This window comes from Schistosoma mansoni, chromosome 3 (genome assembly GCF_000237925.1).
Source record: "Schistosoma mansoni strain Puerto Rico chromosome 3, complete genome".
In the NCBI taxonomy this organism is placed as follows: Eukaryota; Metazoa; Platyhelminthes; class Trematoda; order Strigeidida; family Schistosomatidae; genus Schistosoma; species Schistosoma mansoni.
Genome location: NC_031497.1, coordinates 1,177,362 through 1,200,125, shown reverse-complemented (window position 1 = coordinate 1,200,125; position 22,764 = coordinate 1,177,362). Strand labels below are relative to the sequence as shown.

General features: G+C 33.7%; 1 protein-coding gene across 1 annotated transcript in view; it reads left to right on the top strand.

The window, feature by feature from the left end:
• Positions 1–279: 279 nt before the first annotated feature.
• Positions 280–22,764, top strand: part of Smp_150480 (putative single-stranded DNA-binding protein mssp-1) — a gene marked incomplete at its 5' end in the record, with an annotated part of 28,456 nt that continues 5,971 nt past the window's right edge. Inside the window, 3 exons of the mRNA XM_018798845.1 lie at positions 280–322; positions 7,332–7,429; positions 21,515–21,668. Coding sequence (XP_018650693.1) covers positions 280–322; positions 7,332–7,429; positions 21,515–21,668 — 295 coding nt within the window. The remainder of the gene's footprint in view (positions 323–7,331; positions 7,430–21,514; positions 21,669–22,764) is intronic.

The following is a 22,764-nucleotide window of genomic DNA, read 5'->3' as shown; positions in this document are numbered from 1 at the left end:
TATTCAATAAATTGTCTTTTTGTAATATACATATGCGGGTGGTAACTGTTTAGTATTTGTATTTCACATATTGATTATAGAAGAGTGATCCGCTATTGAACAATATGTAATTAAGACTATACAGTTTTGATTTTATATGGTTTAACAATGAAACTATTTATCTGTTTAACAGTTTTTACGAGAATCGATTGTGCTATGATGTTCCGTGTCTGGTGCTTAGATTCATTTTTTTCTTTGAGTTTTATATGTTACGATGATTGGTTGGTTAATTGGTTCTATATGTGCTCTCATTATGCACAACGTAATAATTTTTCGTGTGGAGGTAAACATAGGAACATATTACAAATAATGGTCGCTGTAAATTAAGAAGATAATACATATAACTTGACTCGTAAACTCCGTTTCTTTTACATAGCTCTAATACTTGTAAAGCCTACCATCACGAAACAAACAGTGTTGGTATTTTAATCAATAAATCAACCACCTACTCACAAGTAGCTTAATTATATTATTTCATTGTTTTAGAGATTTTTTTATTACATTCACGACCTAACAACGTTAAAAATGGGGGAAAGGCTAGGAAATCAATGAAAAACGTGTTAGAGGTGCAGATCGATCTGGAAATATTTTCACTTAGAAACCTTTTTACAATTAAATAATTTATCAGATAAAAATAAACCTTATTTTGTTGTATTCAGTTTTTGTGATCTCGATCCCGTAGATGTAAGCAAGAATCTAATGTTTGGTGTTTGCTTTGAGCAGACCTCATAATATATTAGAGTAGTTTAGATATGTAATATACGTGTTAAGTGCCAAATAATTTTTGTTATCAACCGAGGGAAGATCTATAAAATGAACAATCTGAAGTAGATAGTTACTGTTTCATCCTTGAACACAACTTTTTAAAAGTATCCCCTTGATATACCATGAAATGCGTCAAATCCACAGTCTTCATCTATATGAAAGAGTGTGAATTGAATAGGATTAAGTATGTGAGTTCTGCGATCCCTACGTATGAATAAAATAGTCACATTCTAACTCTGTTTGACTTCATTGGTCCATATTTCTACAAAGCTCCGAACTCTGATGAAAGTACTGTATGGTACTTCCTGATTTGCAATATTGATTTCTCAGTTAATAGTAGTATTTTAAATAAAAGTCATCGTAAAAAATCTCCACACAAACTACATAAGTAGTTTCTGTGATGTATCAAACTGAATTTTCCTAGTTTACTTAATAAACTGATCTTAGTTAAAGAACCACTGAAAACCAAGAGCTAGTAGAGAGTTGTTTTGTTCTAGTATTGGACTTATAAACAATAAATATTCTCGACTTTAACGTGTCGTGTTGTCACCAATGACTAATTATGGGGAGTATTTAACGAATTTAGAGTAATTATCTGTGACCAGTGGAGTTCAATCATATGGATTGAGAGACAGTTACCTACCAATAACATAGAACGATGAAGGATTGTCATTTCAGGGAGTTCATTTTCAAAGCTCTACAACCGCAAATACATATTTATTTTTCAGGATGATAATTACAATAATAATGATAATAAACTTCTGTTAGACATGGTAACAGCGAGGTAGAATAAACAAAGGTATTCAAAAAAATTGTTTTTTAACATGGAAACTAATAACAATTTGAGTGTTAAGGGCTTAGATATTCATCATAAAGATAGAGTGCGAAATTATCATTAAGAAAGGATGGCTCAGCATGATAAGATAAAATGTTGAGATTGAGATGAAATGTAATCAAGAGGATCGTAAAAACAGAAACAAACCAGTTGGGGGTAGAAAGTTTAAGGGGAAGATGGAAGGGGAAACAGATGACTATGAAGGAAGAAGAGTATGAACAAAAAAGTTATAAGATATTAAGACCATGGTAGAAGAGGTTGTACCTATCTTTTTTGGATACACAATTCTGGTTTTCCCAAATGTATGGCTATTGCTTCGGCAATGTTAAAAAGATGCAGTATGCCAGACTTTGGAAAACCTCACTGTTACCATGTCTAACAGAAGTTTATTATAATTATTATTGCAATTATCATCCTGGAAAGTAAGTATTTATTTGGGATTTTACAGCTTTGAAAGTAAATTTGCCGAGAAGAGGACTCTTCACTGAAACAATCTTTCTTATTTAATCTTCACGAACTCTGTAAGACTAATGATTTTCCTTCTCACAAGTACTCATCCATGATCCCGCCTCGCAGGATTCGAACCCAGAGCCAGCATCCCATGAAGTTAATGTCTAACTTCAACCGATTCACGAGGTTGCGCCACCATCCATCATTGTCTTTAGTCAGTTATTATTTCACAACAAACTTGGTTGAACTCCACTGGTTATGGCTTCTCACTATAACTCCAGAAAATACCTCTTGATGCCACTCACTCAAGGATGGACACTGCTGAGGAGTCCCATACTAGAACGAAAAGCGTAGTCCAATGCTTTCAAGTTTTCCATAATGGTCTAGTTTCAATTGACTCATGAATTTAACTATTAAATTACTAAAATTTCTATCGAAAAAGATATTCACTGTTCAAGTGTAGTTTTTTTTCCTGTTTGCTTTCTCGTTTTTTTACGTCACTATGATTAATTGTGTAATGAATATTGAAATTAAAAAAATGGGATGTAGAAAATTCGAAATTAGTTTTAATCAAGTATGATTTATATTTCAATAAATAGTCTATGTAATTTTTTCTCTTATCGAAATAACGGCACTGGTTTCGAGTCCCGGAGTGAACATTAACTCTGAGATGCAGGCACACCCAGCTGACGAGTCTCAAATAGGACGAAACGCGCGTCGTGGATTCTACTCTTAGTCACTATCCATCTTTGCTTATAAAGCTTGTGACTTCAGGCAATATCGAGGCAATCCGTACAGGATGCACATATGGCCAACAAGAGACTGACCAGTTGCATTCCTAAAACGTCAATGGGAAGATACAAATAAGCAACATCATGTGAATTTATCTAAATAAGAATTTTAATTATTTTTCAATTCATTATAATAGACAATAACGCCTAGTTATTGTTGATTTCTATCAAGTTTCATTAGTTTTAACTATTAAAAACAAAATTACTAATCGATAAAAAGAGGGAAAAAAAGAAGAGCATCAATTTGATGAAGTTGATTACAAAAAACTTTTTTTCACTGATTTTTACATAATTAACTTATATTGAAATCTAAAATTGATAGATTCTGATGTGAATTATCCGAAGGGGGTTTTGTGGAGACTGGGTTCGAATCTCATAAGGCGGGATTGTGGATGCGCACTTCTGAGGAGTCTCACAATAGGACGAAACGGCCGTCCAGTGCCTCTAGGTTTTCCATGATGGTCTAGCTTCAATCGACTCATGATCTCAACTATGTTGTGTAAATGTTAAGTAGCTTAACTATTCATATTCATGTTCCTTTTATTATAAGCTTTATTTTGATCCATAGATTATTAGTATACGATTTACTGTTCTTAAGCTATGCCCAGTTTATTAATTACAGTCTCCCACATTCACAATCACTTTTGGCTAGATCTGGTACAAATGTTGTTTTCTATTTTGTAGTCTGTTTGGTTTGTATATAAACTCAGTATGTTTGAAATACATGATTCATATTACGGTGGTTGTGATTTGTGTTTTGGACTCTAACATGCAGGGTCAGGCAAGGAGAAGGACCGATGAGGAGTCTAGACTTCTTGTAAAGGTTTACGTGTCATTGGTCCGGTCGATAAGTCACTGTCTTCTAGTTGGCGGTATCGTTACGTTATAGAGCACAAGGCCACAAGTTATAACAAAAATATAAGTATATTATTTAATTGCAATATGTAGGAATATTCTAGTAAATGAATGATTGATCATTTAATCTAATTAAACCATCATTTCCATATGGTTGGATCAAGGGAATGATTTTTAGATTGTTCACAGAATTTGTTCATATCATTTCTATGCAATTAAGATACTAATATAAATATGGGTTATTTGTTGCGATAAACAAAAGATTAATTTACCAATGATGAATAGGGTGTCATTAAATGTTTCTAACTGACATTTCATTCTTTTTACTGATCAGCGCCAAAGCAAAGGTTACTAGTCACTGAATTGAGTCATTCTAGAAATGTACTGTAGCTTAGCTAGTGACAGACCTTTATCTCATATAAATTAAGGATTCGATCTCAGTTCATTATCATTCATTCATGTCGTTTAATCATTAAATAAGACTATTAAATTCTTTGGTTTTTTTGAAAGTCAACATAATTAAAGCAATAAATTAAAAATTATTCTTGACTGGTGGTGGTCGTAGTTCAGTCAACCATGTTACCAATATTTACTTACCATCCTATATGTAACGAAAAGAAACATAATTATCGATGTAATGAATTAAATTCGATGTTATCATAAGAAATTGTCAATTATGTGCAAAGATGGATAGTGGTTAGCAGTGGAATCCAGGATACGCGTTTCGTCCTATTCGGGACTCGTCAGTTGGATGTACTTGCATCTCAGAGTTGATGTTCACTATGGGACTCGAAACCAGTACCTTTCGTTTCAAACGCCATCACGTTATCCACTCAGCTACTGAGTCTTGATAGCCACTTGCTTGTGCAATGTGGTGAAGTTTGAATTCACTTAGTATTGTTTGTCTGAATGCTTATGAATTAAGGCTATATCGAGGCTATACGCATAGTATGCACATATGCCAATAAGAGACTGATCAGCTTCAGTTTTAAGAATCAATGGGAAGATTCAAACCAACAATAATAAGTGAATCCAAATTGTCAATTATTTGCGAAAAAGAATGATAATTGGTCATTTTTTTAAAGTGTATGTACTGATGATGGTGTCATGTAGAAATACAATAAAAATAGTACAATTAGAATCATACAACTTATAGAGTTCAACATCTCCAAAATCTTTATCCTGAGGTATCTATATCCTCTAACATCATCTCCACTGTCTGGGATTATTTTCTTCCAAAAAACATATATTTCTTTTTTATTAATTTCAGTTGATCGATTAAAATTATGTTTAATCTATTAGTTTGAAGATCAATAATTAGGGAGAAAAAGGGATCTGATTTTTTGAATGAACTACACTAATACTCTCAACTTCATATTATATAACACAATCTTAATTGTTTTATCAATGGATTCGTTTTCTATGTGTTGAGACAGCTTCTAAAAAGTTCGACGAACCCTCTAGAAGCTCTAAAGGAGCTGAAGAGACTCCATCCTAACAGAACCTGATAGAACTTTCTTGGACATCAACGTGGAATGTTGTGATTACACAACTGTATAACTGTCCTACTTGCAGATTAGCTGGATTATAACTATATTATAACTTTTGATAAAAACTATAAATACCTCTGTTTGTCCATACATGTTTGACTCTTATCCAATAATCGCTCCATTACTTCTGTCTTCTGATTTGAGACTATAGGGTTCTATATGTTCGAGTGCTGAATGGTTGTATACCGTATTCTGTTGTAATCAAGTAGAGAACGTAACATTACAAAATACTAACTAATAATTTATTGTAAATGTTTCACATATCTCATTATATTGTATTCTTGATTTAATTTATTCTAGCTTCTGGACAAGCCCATTCACCTACCCATCATGAGTTATGTTTTGACCTTGTTAATTATCCACTTAATAAACCTGAGTGTTTTATTAGTGAGCGTATGTGTGTGTACACTTCTTGTCCTATTTATCACATATCTGTCATTTTTTTTATCTGAGTATAAATATTGATTAACGCTTGATTAGAGTGAGTTGGCTTACCCGGAATCTCCAACGTGCATCATTTTCGCTTCGTTCTCTCGAGTTGGCTTACCCGCTATCTCTAATGCGTTTCATTTTTGTTTCGCTCGCTGATATTTACTCATATGCTTACAACTTTCTGGCCTGCGTCATTTGTCAATAAAACTATAGTTTCACATTACAACTTCACTGATTCACTCATGATTTAGTGAATCACTAATAAAATGGATTTATTTGTTTTTTTTAAAATCAATATAGAAATAGGCGAGTATTTTACCTGTTTCAATTGATATCATGAATGAATGAATGTTAGACCACTATGTAAAATCTGGAAGCACTGGATGGCTGCTTCGTCCTAGTATAGGACTCCTCAGCAGTGGGAATCCACGATCTTGCACACTGGACTCGAACCCGAGGACCTTCGGTCTCTGAGGGGTCCCATACTGGGACGAAATGGCTGTCCAGTGTTTCCAAGTTTGCATCCATTCATGATATCCACTGAAAATCAATAGTCTTCACAACCCTATACTGATATTTTACATGTGTTCCACACTGTCATTTTCATTCTATGATGATTTAATTCTAAGAAATTTTTACACCATCACTTTATGCATTCCAAACACCATACAAAGATGATGTAATTTTCATGTTATGTATGTTGAAGGTCATTTATTTGTGAATTTCACTTAAAAAAGAAAAAGAAAAATTCATTTGCTCTATTCTGACTAACACATCTCCAAAGTACAGTTTATATCCATCATGGCTCTTTCTTGTATGTTATTCTTTTATCACTCACTTCAAATGAAGAACTAGCAGAATTCCAATATACACTAAATTATTCAATAAGAAATTCATTATAAAATCTTATGAGGTTGAATTAAAACAATAATATTAAACTATTGAATCTAGGTCATTGACAATAACATAGAGAAACTATTAACTTATCATTTTTTTAGCAAACAAAGATTGATTTTATTTTATATAGTTGAAATCATGAGTCAATTGAAGCTAGTCCATCATGGGAAACCTGGAAGTACTGGACGGCCGTTTCGTCATATGCTCACTAATGACTGGCTTCAGGAGGTATTTCCTGGAGTTCTAGTGAGAAGCAGTGACCAGTGGAGTTCAACTAGGTCTGTTGTGAGATATCAACTGACTGAAGACAATGATGGATGTGTCGCTCAATTTCATGGATTGGTTGAAGTTGAACATTAACACCGTTGGATGCCAGTCTGCTCAGTGGTCTAGTGATTAAGCGTTCGCGCACAAAACTGATAGGTCCTGGGTTCGAATCTCGTGAGGCGGGATCGTGGATGCGCACTATTGAGGAGTCCCACAATAGGACGAGTTGGCCGTCAAGTAGTGCCCCCAGGTTTTCCATGGTGGTATGGCTTCGATCGACTCATGATTTCAATTATGTAAATTACTAAAATCTCCACAAAAACCCCCTTCTGATTTTATTTTTTTAATTTTTTCATATTCCTGTTAAAAAATATGACGCACGTTTTCTGTTCTTAACTTTTACGTTAAAATCATTATTATTTTTATTTTTTTCTGTTTTGTTGACAATAGGATATGGATTTATTGATTTTGTCTCTGAAGATGCTGCCAATGAAGCATTACAACAAATTAAAGAAACTCATCCATCATTTACAATTAAATTTGCAAAGGTATGATTAAGTGAGCTTTGTTGTTTCTATTCTGTTTAACATGGTCTTACTAGTTCTGTCTCTCTTTTCCATTAATTGTTTTTAAGTTGGTACATAAGTTTAAAAATGCAAATCATTCAAATAATTGTAACAGAATTGAAGTTTGTGGAAATTGTAGTAATTGTAATAGTTGAATTCATGAGTCAATTAAAGCTAGATCAATATGGAAAACCTGGAAGCACTGGATAGCTTCTTCGTCCTAGTATGAGATTCCTTAGTAGTACGTAACCACGATCCCACTCACGGGATTCTAACCTAGGACGGTGGCGCAATTCGCTGGATTGGTGTGTGTGTAATTCTGAGGAGTCACAAGCTAGAGTAGTAGGAGTTGTCGATTGCTTCCTAATTCCTAACAGTTGGATAGAGGATAAATAGTTCCAGACTGTAAATTCATCTGTTCTCATGTTCATCTACTGAAATAGTGTCTCCAGTGATTGTATCTGCCGATGGTACAAAGCAGGCTTCTAAATTCAATTTTCAAAAGGCTGACTGTAATAAAAAAGATGGACAGTAAGTTCTGTTACTAATGTCTACAAAGTTCTCTGTCAAGTTCATTCTGATACTAGTATCTTGTCGACGGTTATGCCAAGCTTAAGACCTTGATTGTAACTAATATCTCAAAACTTATTAATTTCTAGATAAATTTACTGTTCAGTTACAACATGGAGTTTATGATCACTAGTCTAGAAATGTTGTTTCAATATGAACCATATTATCTCATAGATCACTAAAGAATTCGAACTCAGGACCTATCAGTCTCATGCACGAGCGCTTAACCACTAGACCACTGAGACGGTCTGCATCCAACGGTGTTAATGTCTAATTTCAACTGATCCTGGGTTCGAATCTCGTGAGGCGGGATCATGGATGCGCACTGTTGAGGAGTCCCACAATAGGACGAGTTATCCGTCAAGCAGTGCTTCCAGGTTTTTCATGGTGGTCTATCTTCAATTAACTCATGATCTCAACTCTATAAAATTACTAAGATCTCCACCAAACCCCTTTCTGAAATTGACTAAATACCAGTTAGATAAATTAGATAAAGTTTTAAAATTAAAAAAAAACACAACTTATATTTCATAATCGATAGAACAATTATTACAATTTGAAGACGACTACATTATGATTTATATTATTATGTTCGTTTGTGCCAATGAATTCTAATGTAACTAGGCAATATTTATTGGATATTGAATCATTTTTTTAAAAATTCAGCCATATTTTATCACAAAGAGGTTTGGTTTAAATTTGATATTTTTTTGTGAAAAATTAAAATACTACTCACTACTACTACTTACTAACACCAACAACAAGAACAGATAAAGTCTTAGAAATCGTAACATTTCATTTGTTTAAATTAACATTGAAATATATCACGTAGGTACTTAAAAAACTATTCAAATTTTAATAGTAATAACTTTATAAACGAACTTTCGTTTAAATTAGCGCGAATAGATTCAAAGTATTTGGGCGCCGAATTGATATGAGACTTATTCTAATCCACTATTTTTTTTATCTTTCGTTAGAGAATTATCTATTCTTGAACATAAATGAGAAATTTTGTTTATCTGTATATGTTAGCAACTAAATTTTATGTTGTACATATGATTGTGTATGAGTGTTTGTATAGTGTATATCTTGATGGATTATCATTTTCATGGTTTTATAAAAGATAATATTTAACAATCTTGATTAATGTGATTGTGGTGACTTTAGGCTGAGTTTTCAAAAGAATTAATTTATTTATCTATTTGAACACATAAATATTGGTACAAAGGGGCACCAGATATATATGCGCCACACAAATCTCATTTGATTTGTGTGAGAGCTGTGATACTGCCCGGGTGCTCAAACCGGAACAGGTGGTTTTCTTAGGAGGCCACACCCTAAGCCTTTAACCTAAAGATCTGATCCACAAGGCAGTGGAGCATCGTGAGGAGATGCAGTCTCATGTTAGTCGGTGACCAACGACTGATTCATACGCCATTTGTTCCCTCAGAATACTGGAGCTAGCCAATGTGCACCATTGGTTTGGAATGAGGGTTTTCCAACTCCCTTAGGTGGACTTTCCGTGTCCACTAACCCATTTAAAGCGCCGGCCATTCGCTTTTCGTCCTCTCAATTTCGTAAACAACAGTAGTACTACGAGAAGGCAGTGAGTAGGACTTCTGTGGCAGAGGCTATATACACGTGCCCGTATGTGAGCATTTAGAGAGGGAGAGCGGACTCTACTCACTCTCGTCCGTACCAGGACATTCGGGGGCTTTCCAAAAGAAAGGGAATGAATAACAACTATTGATTACGATGGCAATACATAATCTATTTATTTTATGGGTTTTTTTGTTCATAGATTGATTTTAGTTAGGGGAACGTTGAAAATCAAAGAGCTATGGATAGCTGTTTCATTCTGGTATAGTATTTCTCAGCAATTGTTCACATGTAACGTCATTAAGGATCAAGTTTTTTCCTTCCAGGTTTTCCTAGAAACACTTAGCTATTAGAACTACTAGGCTAGCGTCTAATGGTGAATTTCCAACTTCAATTGTCGATATAACATAACGATTGTCTAATGTTACAGGCGACAATTAGTTCATCCCCGAAATATCTGAACTCCACTAGCCATGGTTTTTTATTAAAACTCTTGTGATAAATACAATCAACAAATGGAACTAGTATCCACAATATTTATTCCATTTATCTGTTTATTTGTTTGATAATTGATAGGATTTATTGCCTTAATTCGCCCATTTACAGTTACATAATCTCTACCATCTGTATGTCTACATATATATGTAGGTATTTTTCCTTGTTTGATTGAAAAATAGTGTCATCAACAGTAAATAGTATTAGAAGTTATTAGAAGAAAAGGTTTGAACACAGGTTTGACCTCCAGCCAGTCAGACAGTCAAGACAAATGTCTGAGTAGTCAAAGTAGCAACAGTATCAGTAGTTGTTGGAAAGATTATTTATCAATGATATGATTCAATAAGTAAGAAGAAATTCGTGGAATAAGAAGTAAAAGATAATTTTAAAATTCAAGATCTAGGGGAATGAAAAGCGTAAATGCATATATGCCATTGTTACCGATTCTGAGTCATAACACACAATATCTCCAAACATTGATTGTGAATATCGTGTTGATCTCAACCAGGTAGGTTGTATGCACCAACATGCGTCAATCTAGCTTTTTCATTATTAGTTTATTTTCAAACCACTCCTACACCAGATAACACCACGTGTCGAGGTAAGAAGTGTTTGGACGTACTTAGTACATATCGAAACCGACTCAATCTATGAAGGTTCTCAACTTTATCAACCGACTAGCTATCTTTACTTAGTACCCTCAGCCTAACTTCAGCGTTATTTTCTCGGTGATTCAAACATACACAAAAATGCTTTGCAAGGAATCTGTTATCAATTTTCAGGTTTCGACCGGGTCGATACTTGTCAATCAAACATCTCTGGAACCTTGAAGAAACTAGCGCCTCATATATAATTCGTAACAAGCATTTTCATGCATTTAGATTTCGAGATGTTGTGATGTGACGGTTAAGTTTAATTTATATTTAACTATAAATTCAGCTTATGAGCTGGTCAAAATCATAAAATTTTGAAACAAGCAACTTATTACTATTTATATTTGAACGTGATAGTCTACATTCTAACAAGGGGTTGCTTGTGAATATTGATCAAGTTAGAATTACGATACTAATCGATAATGCCAGATTGGTTGATGAGACGGTTAGTACTCATCAGCTGAGGTTATTGAGATATATGTAACACATCTTTAATAACCAGTCACCTCGATGCACAATGCTGAAAGGATTAGTAGTAGTCTGGGAACAAGCTAGAGGTGACCAAACCGAAATGGAGCAAGCCATTGAGTTTTAAGCTGAATTGCATTGGAAGATGAAGACTATCTGGTTTTTGTGATCTCCCCAATAACCCAATCATTAGTTAGTGATCTAAGGTGACATAGTGTGTGGACACATCATGCTCGGTCTTTTTTTTATATCTTCAACTCCATTATTATTATTAATACATTTTATTTCATGAATTCTTCTTTTCTTCTGATCAACTTCCATATTCTCCATGTTCAATCTATCTCACAATCACTGGTATTAAAATTATTCTGACTCACTTTGATATACATTTTGTTAGTTTCATCTTGTCGCGTTCAACAGATATTCACCTTGATTTTATGCATAAATAATATTGTAACATTGTCTACCGTTATAAGTCCTATATCTGGTAACTAATTCAGAAGAAGTATCTTGAAATAAAAACTTCTAGCTTAACAGAAATTTAATCATGATTATCAGAACAGCCATATAAGGTGTTATGTGATTAGATTTAGTTGACAGGATATCTTATTTAGCATACCTTTCATGCTATTTGGGACTTTTCAGTGTGACGTATCTGCATGTTTAAGAAAATTGATGTTTCTTGCGGGATTTGAACTTGACTTACCCATTTCCATACTTTAAGGTATTACCACTAAGCTATTCGCGTCTCTATTAACACTGTATGACTGATTTACCATTGAGTATTAACCGATATAAAGCATCAATTGACTCAAGATTATAGATGTATGTCTTACTGACGATTCCCAACTGTCAATTCGTGTTCCTTGTCTACTATCTACAATCATCTAACATCTCAATATAGAACATGTAATGTTGTAAATAATATTGGTCACTACCTTGTGATCAATTGTAATCAATAGCCAATAAACAGGATATTATAATCTCATGATGATCTTTTGAATGATATGATAGTACAGTATTTATAGAATTTATCTATTACATAATATCTATTTCCTTTACTTGATATACTTCTTATGGTTCATATATCAAAAACAACTTAAACACAATGTGTAGAATTATTTTTCATTATTTTCGAAAGTAGGTTTCATTCCCCTTTCAGATCTTTCAAATATCTTTGATCTCAATAACGAAATCCTTTAATGAGAAGTTTCTTTTCAACTGATTAGTTTAAACAACAACAACAACTACTAAAACAACAGTAGGATAAACGTGCAATAGAATGTCTTTAATTGTTTCAGTATTGATCAAGTTAACACAACGATTACTATGAATATGAATAAAAATAACCATAATGATAATAATATTGTTTGTTTGTATCTTCCCATTGATGTTTAGGACTGCAACTGGTCAGTCTCTTATTGACATATGTGCATACTGTGCGTATTGCCTAGATATTGCCTTAATTCACAAGCATTCAGACAAACAATACTAAGTGAATTCAAGCTTCACCACATTGCACAAGCAAGTGGCTATCAAGACTCAGTAGCTGAGTAGATAACGTGATGGCGTTTGAAGCGAAAGGTACTAGGTTCGAGTCCCATAGTGAACATCAACTCTGAGATGCAGGTACATCCAACTGACGAGTCCCAAATAGGATGAAACATGCGTCGTGGATTCCAGTGCTAACCATTATCCATCTTTGCTAATAATAATAATCTTTCATAAACTAACGATTCACTCTGTTGTTATCCATATATCTTCTTTTTTTTTAATGACCAAAACTGCACAATACAAAAATGATAATTTATGCGTAAAGAAAAACCTGCATATAATAATCATATGAAATGATAATAAATAAATAAATCACAAGCCACTTAGTAACCTTAATATTGGAAATAAATATATGAATGAATAAGAAAGATATCATTCATAAATATTGGTATACATTCATTGACAGTTTGAAAATATATATACTTGATTTATGATAAGTAACGATTTACGGGGATGGGGTATTCATTAAATGATTTGTTACGTTTACCTGGCTCAATAATTTTTATTTGAATGTAAGAAAACAAATTATTATATGAGAATTGATTTATTTGGATTCAAGTGAATTATTACGCTCTTTTAAAATAAATACTTAGCTTTTTAGACCACTGTTGAAAATCTTAAAGCACTAAATAACCGTTTCGTCCTAGTATGGAACTTCTCAGTAGTGCGGATCCATGATCCCACATCATAAGGGACTCATATCCAGAACCTTCGGCTTCGCGTGCGATGTCATGGATGCGCACTGCTGAGGAGTCTCATAGTAAGACGAAACTTCCAACCAATGCTTCCAAGTTTTCAGTGGTGATCTAACACCCATCCATTCATCATATCAATCTAAACTTAGCAATCTCCATAACCCTATACTTCCAGGTTTTCCATGGTGGTCTAGCTTCAATTGACTCATGATTTTAACTATATATAAAACTTACTAAAAATCTCCACAAACAACCCCCTTATCATATGCTCACTAGTGACTGGCTCCATGAGGTATTTCTTGGAGTTCTAGTGAGAAGCAGTAACCAGTGGAGTTAAATCAGGTCTGTTGTGAGATATCAACTCATTGAAGACAATTAGTGATCGGTTGCTCATTTTCGTGGATTGGCTGAAGTTATACATTAACACCGTTGGATACCGGTCAGCTCAGTTGTCTAGAGGTTAAGCGTTCGCGTGCGAGACTGATAGGTCCTGGGTTCGAATATCACGAGGCATTATCGTGGATGAGCACTACTGAGAAGTCCCACAATAGGACGAGTTGGCTGTCAAGTAGTGCTTCCAGGTTTTCCATGGTGGTATGGCTTCGATCGACTCATGATTTCAACTATATATAATACTTTATTTGTTTAACAGAAATGTATACTAAACTGATGTTATAAAAATTTTATTTGGTAAAATTATCTATCGTATAGAGATAAGACAATGAATTTTAACTAGTATGTTAGCCAAAATAAGAAGAGAGCTCATGTCAATGAATAGTTTGTAAAAAACAAACATAGATATTATAAAGTGTACATGTATTTTAACATAATTGTTTATTCTTTTACGGGTTTTCATGGTTGTAAGATCAATAAGCAAAGACATAAATTTATCCAAATGAGTTTAGAACATACTTTTTTTCCCATCCTAATCAGGACCCATAAAGATGATTGATAACATTGTTCCTGATAAAGTTTTAGAGATTTATGTTGAGGAGCAGGACCAAGGGTTTAAAGATAGAATTGATTTACGTATCATATAGAATCAACATAAAAAAAATTGAGGATTTGATACACGTTACACTATCGTTTCTACTCTATGATGGAAAAAAGCAATATTTTGTTGTTGTCATTTTGAACGTTTTGCACACTATCCAACGATATTTCTGATGCTCATTGTACATGGTCTACAATAGGAGTCATTCTTTTTTTTTAATGCTCCACAAATAATCGAAAACGTCTCACTAGATTCTGATTAGCTCATCTTTATACTACACTTTTACCCAATAAGTTTAATAAAACGACTGATAGGTCCTGGGTTCGAATCTCCTGAGGCGGGATCGTGGGTGCGCACTGCTGAGGAGTCTCACAATGGGATGAAACGGCCGTCCAGTGCTTCCAGGTTTTCCATGGTTGTCTAGCTTCAATTGACTCATGATTTCAACTAAACGAAATATTGTATTTAGAATTTAACTCTGAAATGGGTATGTCCTCGTAAATTTGTAGAACATCTCCCCCTTAATATTTAGTATATGTACGATATCTAGCATTTTTCCGTTCATTTGGTTAGAGAGTGAATTTTGCATATAAGAGTACGATTTTCACTAGAGATTTCAATTCAAGTTCTAAATTTCAATTTATTTGCTTTTTTCATCTCGTAAGTTAGAATGTGTTACGGTAGCGTGTTTACCTAAGACATATTTAGATAGATTTAAATGGCTTAAACTGAAGTCCCCAATGAAAATTACATTCTTATATGCAGCATTGACACACTATATATACACAGTAAAATGCTCGAAAATGCTAGATATTGTACTTTTATTGAACATTTAACGAAGGATGGTTATTTTGACTCTTTAATCCACGAGTCTACTTCAAGACAAAAGTCTATTGGTGGATTTTCCACCAATTGCATTACGCCATAGGTTTTCTAGTTTCTTATTGGTTTATTAGGACAAATAATATGATATAAATTGATTTTCATTATATTATAATGAAACAAAGAAAATGAATTCAAATTTTGTATATGAAACAGATTACGCGGTGAAATAGTGTTTAGTTAGTTAATTTATGAATTGATTTGAAGAAATCTAAATTCATAGCTAATTATTAATAATTATTAGTAAACAAATATTCGTAAGGTAAGCAAAGATAAGTAGTGGCTAGCAGTGGAATCCACGACGAGCGTTTCATCCTATTTGGGACTCGTCAGTTGGATGTACCTGCATCTCAGAGTTGATGTTCACTATGGGACTCGAACCTAGTACCTTTCGTTTCAAACTCCATCACGTTATCTACTCAGCTACTGAGTCTTGATAGCCACTTGCTTGTGCAATGTGGTGAAGTTTGAATTCACTTAGTATTGTTTGTTTGAATCTTCCCATTGATGTTTAGGACTGCAACTGGTCAATCTCTTGTGAATTAAGGCTGTATCGAGGTAATACGCACAGTATGCACATATGTCAATAAGAGACTGACCTGTTGCAGTCCTAAACATCAATGGGAAGATTCAAACAAACAATACTAAGTGAATTTAAATATTCGTAAGGGTTTATATTACCATATTACTAATATCCAAATTGAGTACTGATTAGTCCCTATTGTTATATGTACTTCTTGAATAGATTGCCTCAATATTTCTTTTTACTAATAAGTTTTTCGTACATCTAAATATATTGGCTGACAAAAAAATACAAATCCTTAAGAATAAACATTATGCTTATTGAATAAGTTAATAGCTATCTGAACTTACTAACGTAATGAATAGCATGATAGTGTCTTAACCGACTGGTACTCGATTCACATCTCAGTTTAGGCATCAAAATTAAGATACATATAGATTCTACTAATGGTTCTCCAAAAAAAAAAGAAGACTAATTAGTAATGAATTTTCACTGGAATTCTAATATATTAAATACATGCATTCAGTTAATAATTATGGATTTTATTGAATACCTGTATAAAAGAGTTTTTTTTTTGATTTATAGTGAAGAGTGAAATGGTAGTTTTTTTCTTTTCTTTTTTTTTTGTAGAATGTTCTAGGATCACACTACAGTGATTACCAAAATTGTATTAGGATTAAATTTAGTGTCTAATTAGTTTTGTTTTTTAAAAAAAATCACATTTCTTAACATTATTCATTAAAACGTACTTAATTTTGTATAAATAATCATGGTGACGATAATTTTATAACTTTTCAATGCACAATTTATGTCCAGTCACCATTTTTTTTTGTTTGTTTCAGTAAACAAACAATTTTAAGATTGGGTTCAATTTGTATACTAGTCTTTATTACGGACTAGAATTAGTTAAAGAAATAGTTATAAAGACAATGTTAAGGAATAGTATACAGTTTTTTCTACTGTAGTTTAGAATTTTTCAGCATTGTATATATAATACTGTTGTGTGGTCTACTTATATCTATATAAGTAGTATATGGCGATGGTTGGACATAGAATGTATTTTGGCAGAAGACTGATAAGAAAAGAACTGAAATGAAGCGCAATTAGTACGAAAATGCATGAACAATGAAATCAGAGAAGACAGACTGATATTAGTAGAAGGAACAGTGAAGATTGAGACAATTGGTTGTTAATTTGCAAATTAACTGTTGACTGTATGATTATCAGAATTTAGTGAGATAGTCTGTAATTTTTGCTTAAATACATTCGATTGTCCTCGGTCGTGTTCTGTTCATTACTATACCACGTAGGGTTGAGTCTCAAAGTCTTAGAGTTTGTCAGTGAATGTGATAACAGTTGGTGTACACAGATAAAATATATAACGATCTAAATTTTCTTAACGTTCCTGAACTAATATAATCAATTCTCATGTGCCATTAGGTGTTTCGAGGCAGTCAGTAAGAAACTCTGAATGTAGGTTTCTTTCTAATGGTTAGTACTATGTCTCGTGTCTCATAAATTAGTTGTAGTTCCCAAATAAATAAATAACCTCTTAAGTAATATGTATTTTCATAGTTAAAAATCATGAGTCAATTGAAGCTAGACCACCATAAAAAACCTGGAAGCACTGGGAGGTCAACTCGTCCTACTGTGAGACTCCTCAGCAGTGCGCATTCACGATCCCTCCTCGCGAGATTCCAACCCAGGATCTACCAGTCTCGCGCACGAGCGCCTAACCACTAGACCACTGAGCCGGCATCCAACAGTGTTGATTTATAACTTCAACCAATCCACGAAAATGAGCAACCGTTCACTAATTGTCTTCAATGAGTTGATATCTCACAACAGACCTGATTTAACTCCACTGGTTACTGCTTCTCACTAGAACTCCAGGAAATATCTCTTGAAGTCAGTCAATAGTGAGCATATGATTATAATCAGAAGGGGGTTTTGTGGAGATTTCATATGTTTTCATTAATGAGTCAAACACATTATATCTTTTTGTGATCATTTGTTTACTATATATATATTAACTTGACTCTATTAAATGATATAATCACTTAAACAAAATCATGTTTAGAACATTATATTCTTTTCGAAATTTAACTTCCCTTTATTAGTACTAATTCAAAGAATAAAATTGATTAGTTCATATTGTTTACATAATAACTCTTTGTAAGTAATTCATTTAAATTACTCGATTTTTTCTCTTTAAAAATGTCTTTCTATTTCTTTAATATACGGCTTGGGTAGTTGAATTCTGAATGGATATTTTAGCTTCTATGAGAGGAACATTTGTAAAAAGAGAAGTGATATCCAATAAGATCATTTCCTTACCATTTACATTGATATTTTTAATTGAGTCGATAAAGTCACCTTGTAGTCAACACGAACACGAGTGGGGACAATCGAATGTATTTCGACACAAATTACAGACTATCTCACTAAAATCTGATAACCATACAGTCAACAGTTAATTTGCAAATTAACAATCAATGGTCTCAATCTTCACTGTTCCTTCTGCAAATATCAATCCATCTTCTCTGATTTCATTGTTCATGCATTTTCGTACCGATTGCGCTTCATTTCTGTTCTTTCTTTATCGATCTTCTGCCAAAATACATTCTACGTCTATCACCATATACTACTTATGTGGATATAAGTAGCCCACACCACAACCTGATTTCTAAATGGTTAGCTGATATTTTATAACTCGTTAAAAATCATATCAATAGATACAACTTTCTTGATTCCTTTGACTTTATTGACTCAATTAGAAATATCACGTGTAAATGGTAGGAAAATGATCTCATGGGATATCTTTTCTCTCTTTACAAATGTTCCTCTCATAGAAACTATATTGAAACTAATAACCTTGATATTTATATCCCAAAATATTATCTAAAAGAGTTACTTCTACGATATACTTTCAACGTGCAATTTAGATTGAATGATTATTTCTACAGACAAATAAATGGAGTTGTAATGGGTTCTTCATTAGGTCTCCTCATAGCTGATTGTTACATGGCCAATTAAGAGAATATTTTTTTCAGAAGGGGTTTTGTGGAGATTTAGTATTTTCATAGTTGAAAACGTGAGTCAATTGAAGCTAGCCACCATGGAAAACCCGAAAGCACTGCTTGACGGCCGTTTCATCCTATTATGGGAGTCCTCAGAAGTGCTCATCCACGATCCCGCACTCGCGAGATTCGAACCCAGGACCTACCAGTCTCACGCCAGAGCACTTAACCGATAGACCACTGAGCCGGCACCCAAGGAGTCCCATAATAGGACGAAATGGCCGTCCAGTACTTCCAGGTTTTCCAAGGTGGTCTAGCTTCAATTGACCCACGCTTTCAACTATGAAAATATTTTTTCCGTTCATTTCATCTTTAAAATCTTTAATGTAGCTCAATAGATAATATTAAAACACTTACAAAATTATCAGTGTTCATTTTATTATTTCATGTTATAATGCATAGAAATATTCATTTTTAATTATACCAACTCCTCTAAATAATGAGTATTAAAACAACAATACAAAATGAAACACAATATTTTTAATTCCACACCAACCAATCACAATTCTGGTTAGCTTTTTTTTAGCGAGTTGGTTTTCTACGGGATGGGGTCGCTAATCCCATGCCCAATCCTCCTCCTTTATCCGGGCTTTGGACCGGCAGTAGCCCCCGGAGGAGCTACAGGCGGAGTTACCAATCCTAATTAAGACCATTATATTTGCAGATATTAATTTTTCTATAAAAAAAATCCCCCAAAAAAAATTTCATTTAAAAAGTTATTATAAAAATGTGATTTACATCAGTGGCGTAAAGCAATCTCCTGGTCCATGTGTTGTGATTTTATGTCCGGCTTTTATCACGTGAATTATCCACTAATCAAAATACGATTTATCCAATCTTAGCACTGTGCCAAATCAACGACTTTCGACCAGTATGAACAGCCTAGCGTCCTTATTGGTCATTTGTTTGCCTAGCCCTTCAATTTGAGTCCAAAAGCACCAATTACAGCTTCAGCTATGTGAATCATTTATTTCAAACGTACCTGGTTTATATACCAGATAGGCAGGCAGACCGCATAACACCATAAAACAGAAAATAATATTTGTACAGGATCAAGCCAAATGTGGTTGTGAACGTGGGGACGGTAATTAATAAACTGAACATAATTTGGGAACAGCGAATCGTATAATGATACTTTATAGGTCAAAATGAAGCTTATGATAAGAGGAATATAGATATACATAATCTAGTTACTAAACAGTTATACAATAGGAATATAGATAGAATAATAGTCCATTAATAGGTCCCGGAAGTTACTGTACTTATGTCTTCACTGGTATATAACACCATGAGACTTAAAAGTTCAGAACGCAACTCATAATGAGATCGTACTTACATGCTGTTAAGAAGTTCCATACCAGGACGAAATAACTGTTCTGCATGCTTACTAGTTTTCATTGATTTTCTAGCTGGATACAAATTATGATATAAACTATCTCAGAAACCAAATTATCTGGATAAATTTTCTATCCTAAATATTTGTTACTATTTTATTTATGAGAGTGAATGCTCTCTCGTTTTTGATGTTAAGGAATGAAACTCATAATTCTCTACTGGTATATTCTTCACTGGGTTCGATTTCAGGAGTGAAAGCAAACAGTAGGAAGCAAGTAAAGACAAATGACGAGTCCCATATAGAATGGAACCCGTTTCTTGAATTTCATTGCTAGCCACATTCCATCCATTCTATATAAACTTGTGTCATACTGTCTATATCGAGGCAATTCGCATAGAATGCCCATATGCCAACTAAGACTGACCAAAGTTTAGTCATGAATATCAGCAACGATATAATCCAAACCACTACAAATTAGATCAAAATTCACACCAATTACAAGGACCAGTGATTATATGAACCCATTAGCTCAGTAGATAACTTTTTACTGCTTCAAGTTAAAGGTATTGGGACCAAGTCTCTGTGTGAACAGTAAAATCATGATATAGTTACATCTAGCTGACGAGTCCTAAATAGAACGAAACTTAGATCTTTGACTCTACTGCTAGCCACCATTCTAATTTAATAATTATTTAAACTGGCTTAACGAAATCGATTTTAGCAAAGATAGATAGTGGCTAGCAGTGGAATCTAGGACGCGCACTTCGTCCTATTTGGGACTCGTCAGTTGGATGTACCTGCATCTCAGAATTGATGTTCACTCTGGGCCTAGAACCCAGTACCTTTCGTTTCATTTTTATGTTAGAACTTGTGTTATTCTATTACAAAAATTAAGATTTTATAAAATAATGAAATGATTAACATTGAGTGAACATCAACTCTGAGATGCAGGTAGATCCAGCTGACGAGTCCCAAATAGGACGAAACGTGCGCCATGGATTCCACTGCTAGCCACTATCCATCTTTGCTTCCCATGCTTGTGAAATAAGGCTATATCGAGGCAATACGTACAGTATGTACATATGCCAATTAGAGACTGACCAGTTTCAGTCCTAAAAACATCAATGGGAAGATCCAAACAAACAATACTAAGTAAAGATCGATTTTATTTTAACTGTTTTTTGATTGTTACCATTGTCGTTATTATTCCATTTTTAGGAAAATGAAAAAGATAAAACTAATCTTTATGTGACAAATCTTCCAAGAACATGGACAACAAAAGATAGTGATCAATTGAAAGCAGTATTTGAACGATTTGGTCATATACAATCAGCATTTGTTATGATGGAACGCTTAACCAACAAAACAACTGGTGAGTGGTGATGATTGTAATTTAAAATGTAAAAAAAGGAAGTTATAAAAATGAAGTACTATGAAAAAAATGCTTTGCATTATTTTTAAAATAGAATATCTAGTTTGCAATTTTAAAACAATTCAGCATTAGAGTGAGCTATACAAACGTTTTGTCATTGGTGTGTAATACATCTACACAAACCTACCTGGGCTCGAGACCAAAACTTATGAATGATTGTTAGTATAGGGGGATTTGTAGGAGTTGTAGAACTTTCATAGTTTAAATCCCAAACTTAGCTAGAACACTACTGGAAATCAAAGAGCTCTGAATAGACATTTATATGGGTATGGAACTCCTCAGAAATTTTCATCCACGATCCCACAATAAAGGATCGAACCCAGGACCCTCGGTTTTGTGCAAACGCTTGACCTCTAAATCAATAATCCGGGATTTGTGACCAAAACTGTGAAAACTTAACAATTACCATTAATTTCCTATACTAGTAATACCCATGTGCTTACTACTGATTGACTTTATGATGAAACTTCTGGAGGCCTAGTGAGAAGCTGTTTCAGGTATGAGGCAGTTATCTACCGTAACTAATGGATAGGGGTTGGAAAATATCGTAAATTGATTAAAGTTGGACAGCAATATTGTTGGATGTTAGCTCAGTGGTCTAGAAGTTGGTGTTCATGCAGGAAACTAAATGTCTAGGGTTCGGTCCTCCACGATGGATTCATGAGTAAGCACTACTTAGGAGTCTCATGTTAATATATGTGGTCTGTCCAATGGACAGCTGTCAAAGATCAGTTCATGATTTATAAATGATACAACAAAGTCTTTACAAAAGTGTTCCAGTTATAAATAGTAACAATATTAATGGTCATATACCTATTTAAGTTTGAATCAATTAACGAATGACTTGAATCCCAATAATTAAGTTCTTATTTCAAACCTACTGAACAGAGTAAAAAACTATTGAGTGGGACTATACTTTATAGACGACCTTTGAGCGACGCTAAAGCAACCTTGAGCGTGTCTACCTAATACCTGGGACTAAATGAGGGTAATAAACCAGTGTGAGTAATTAAAATTAGGATTTACAATTGATGGT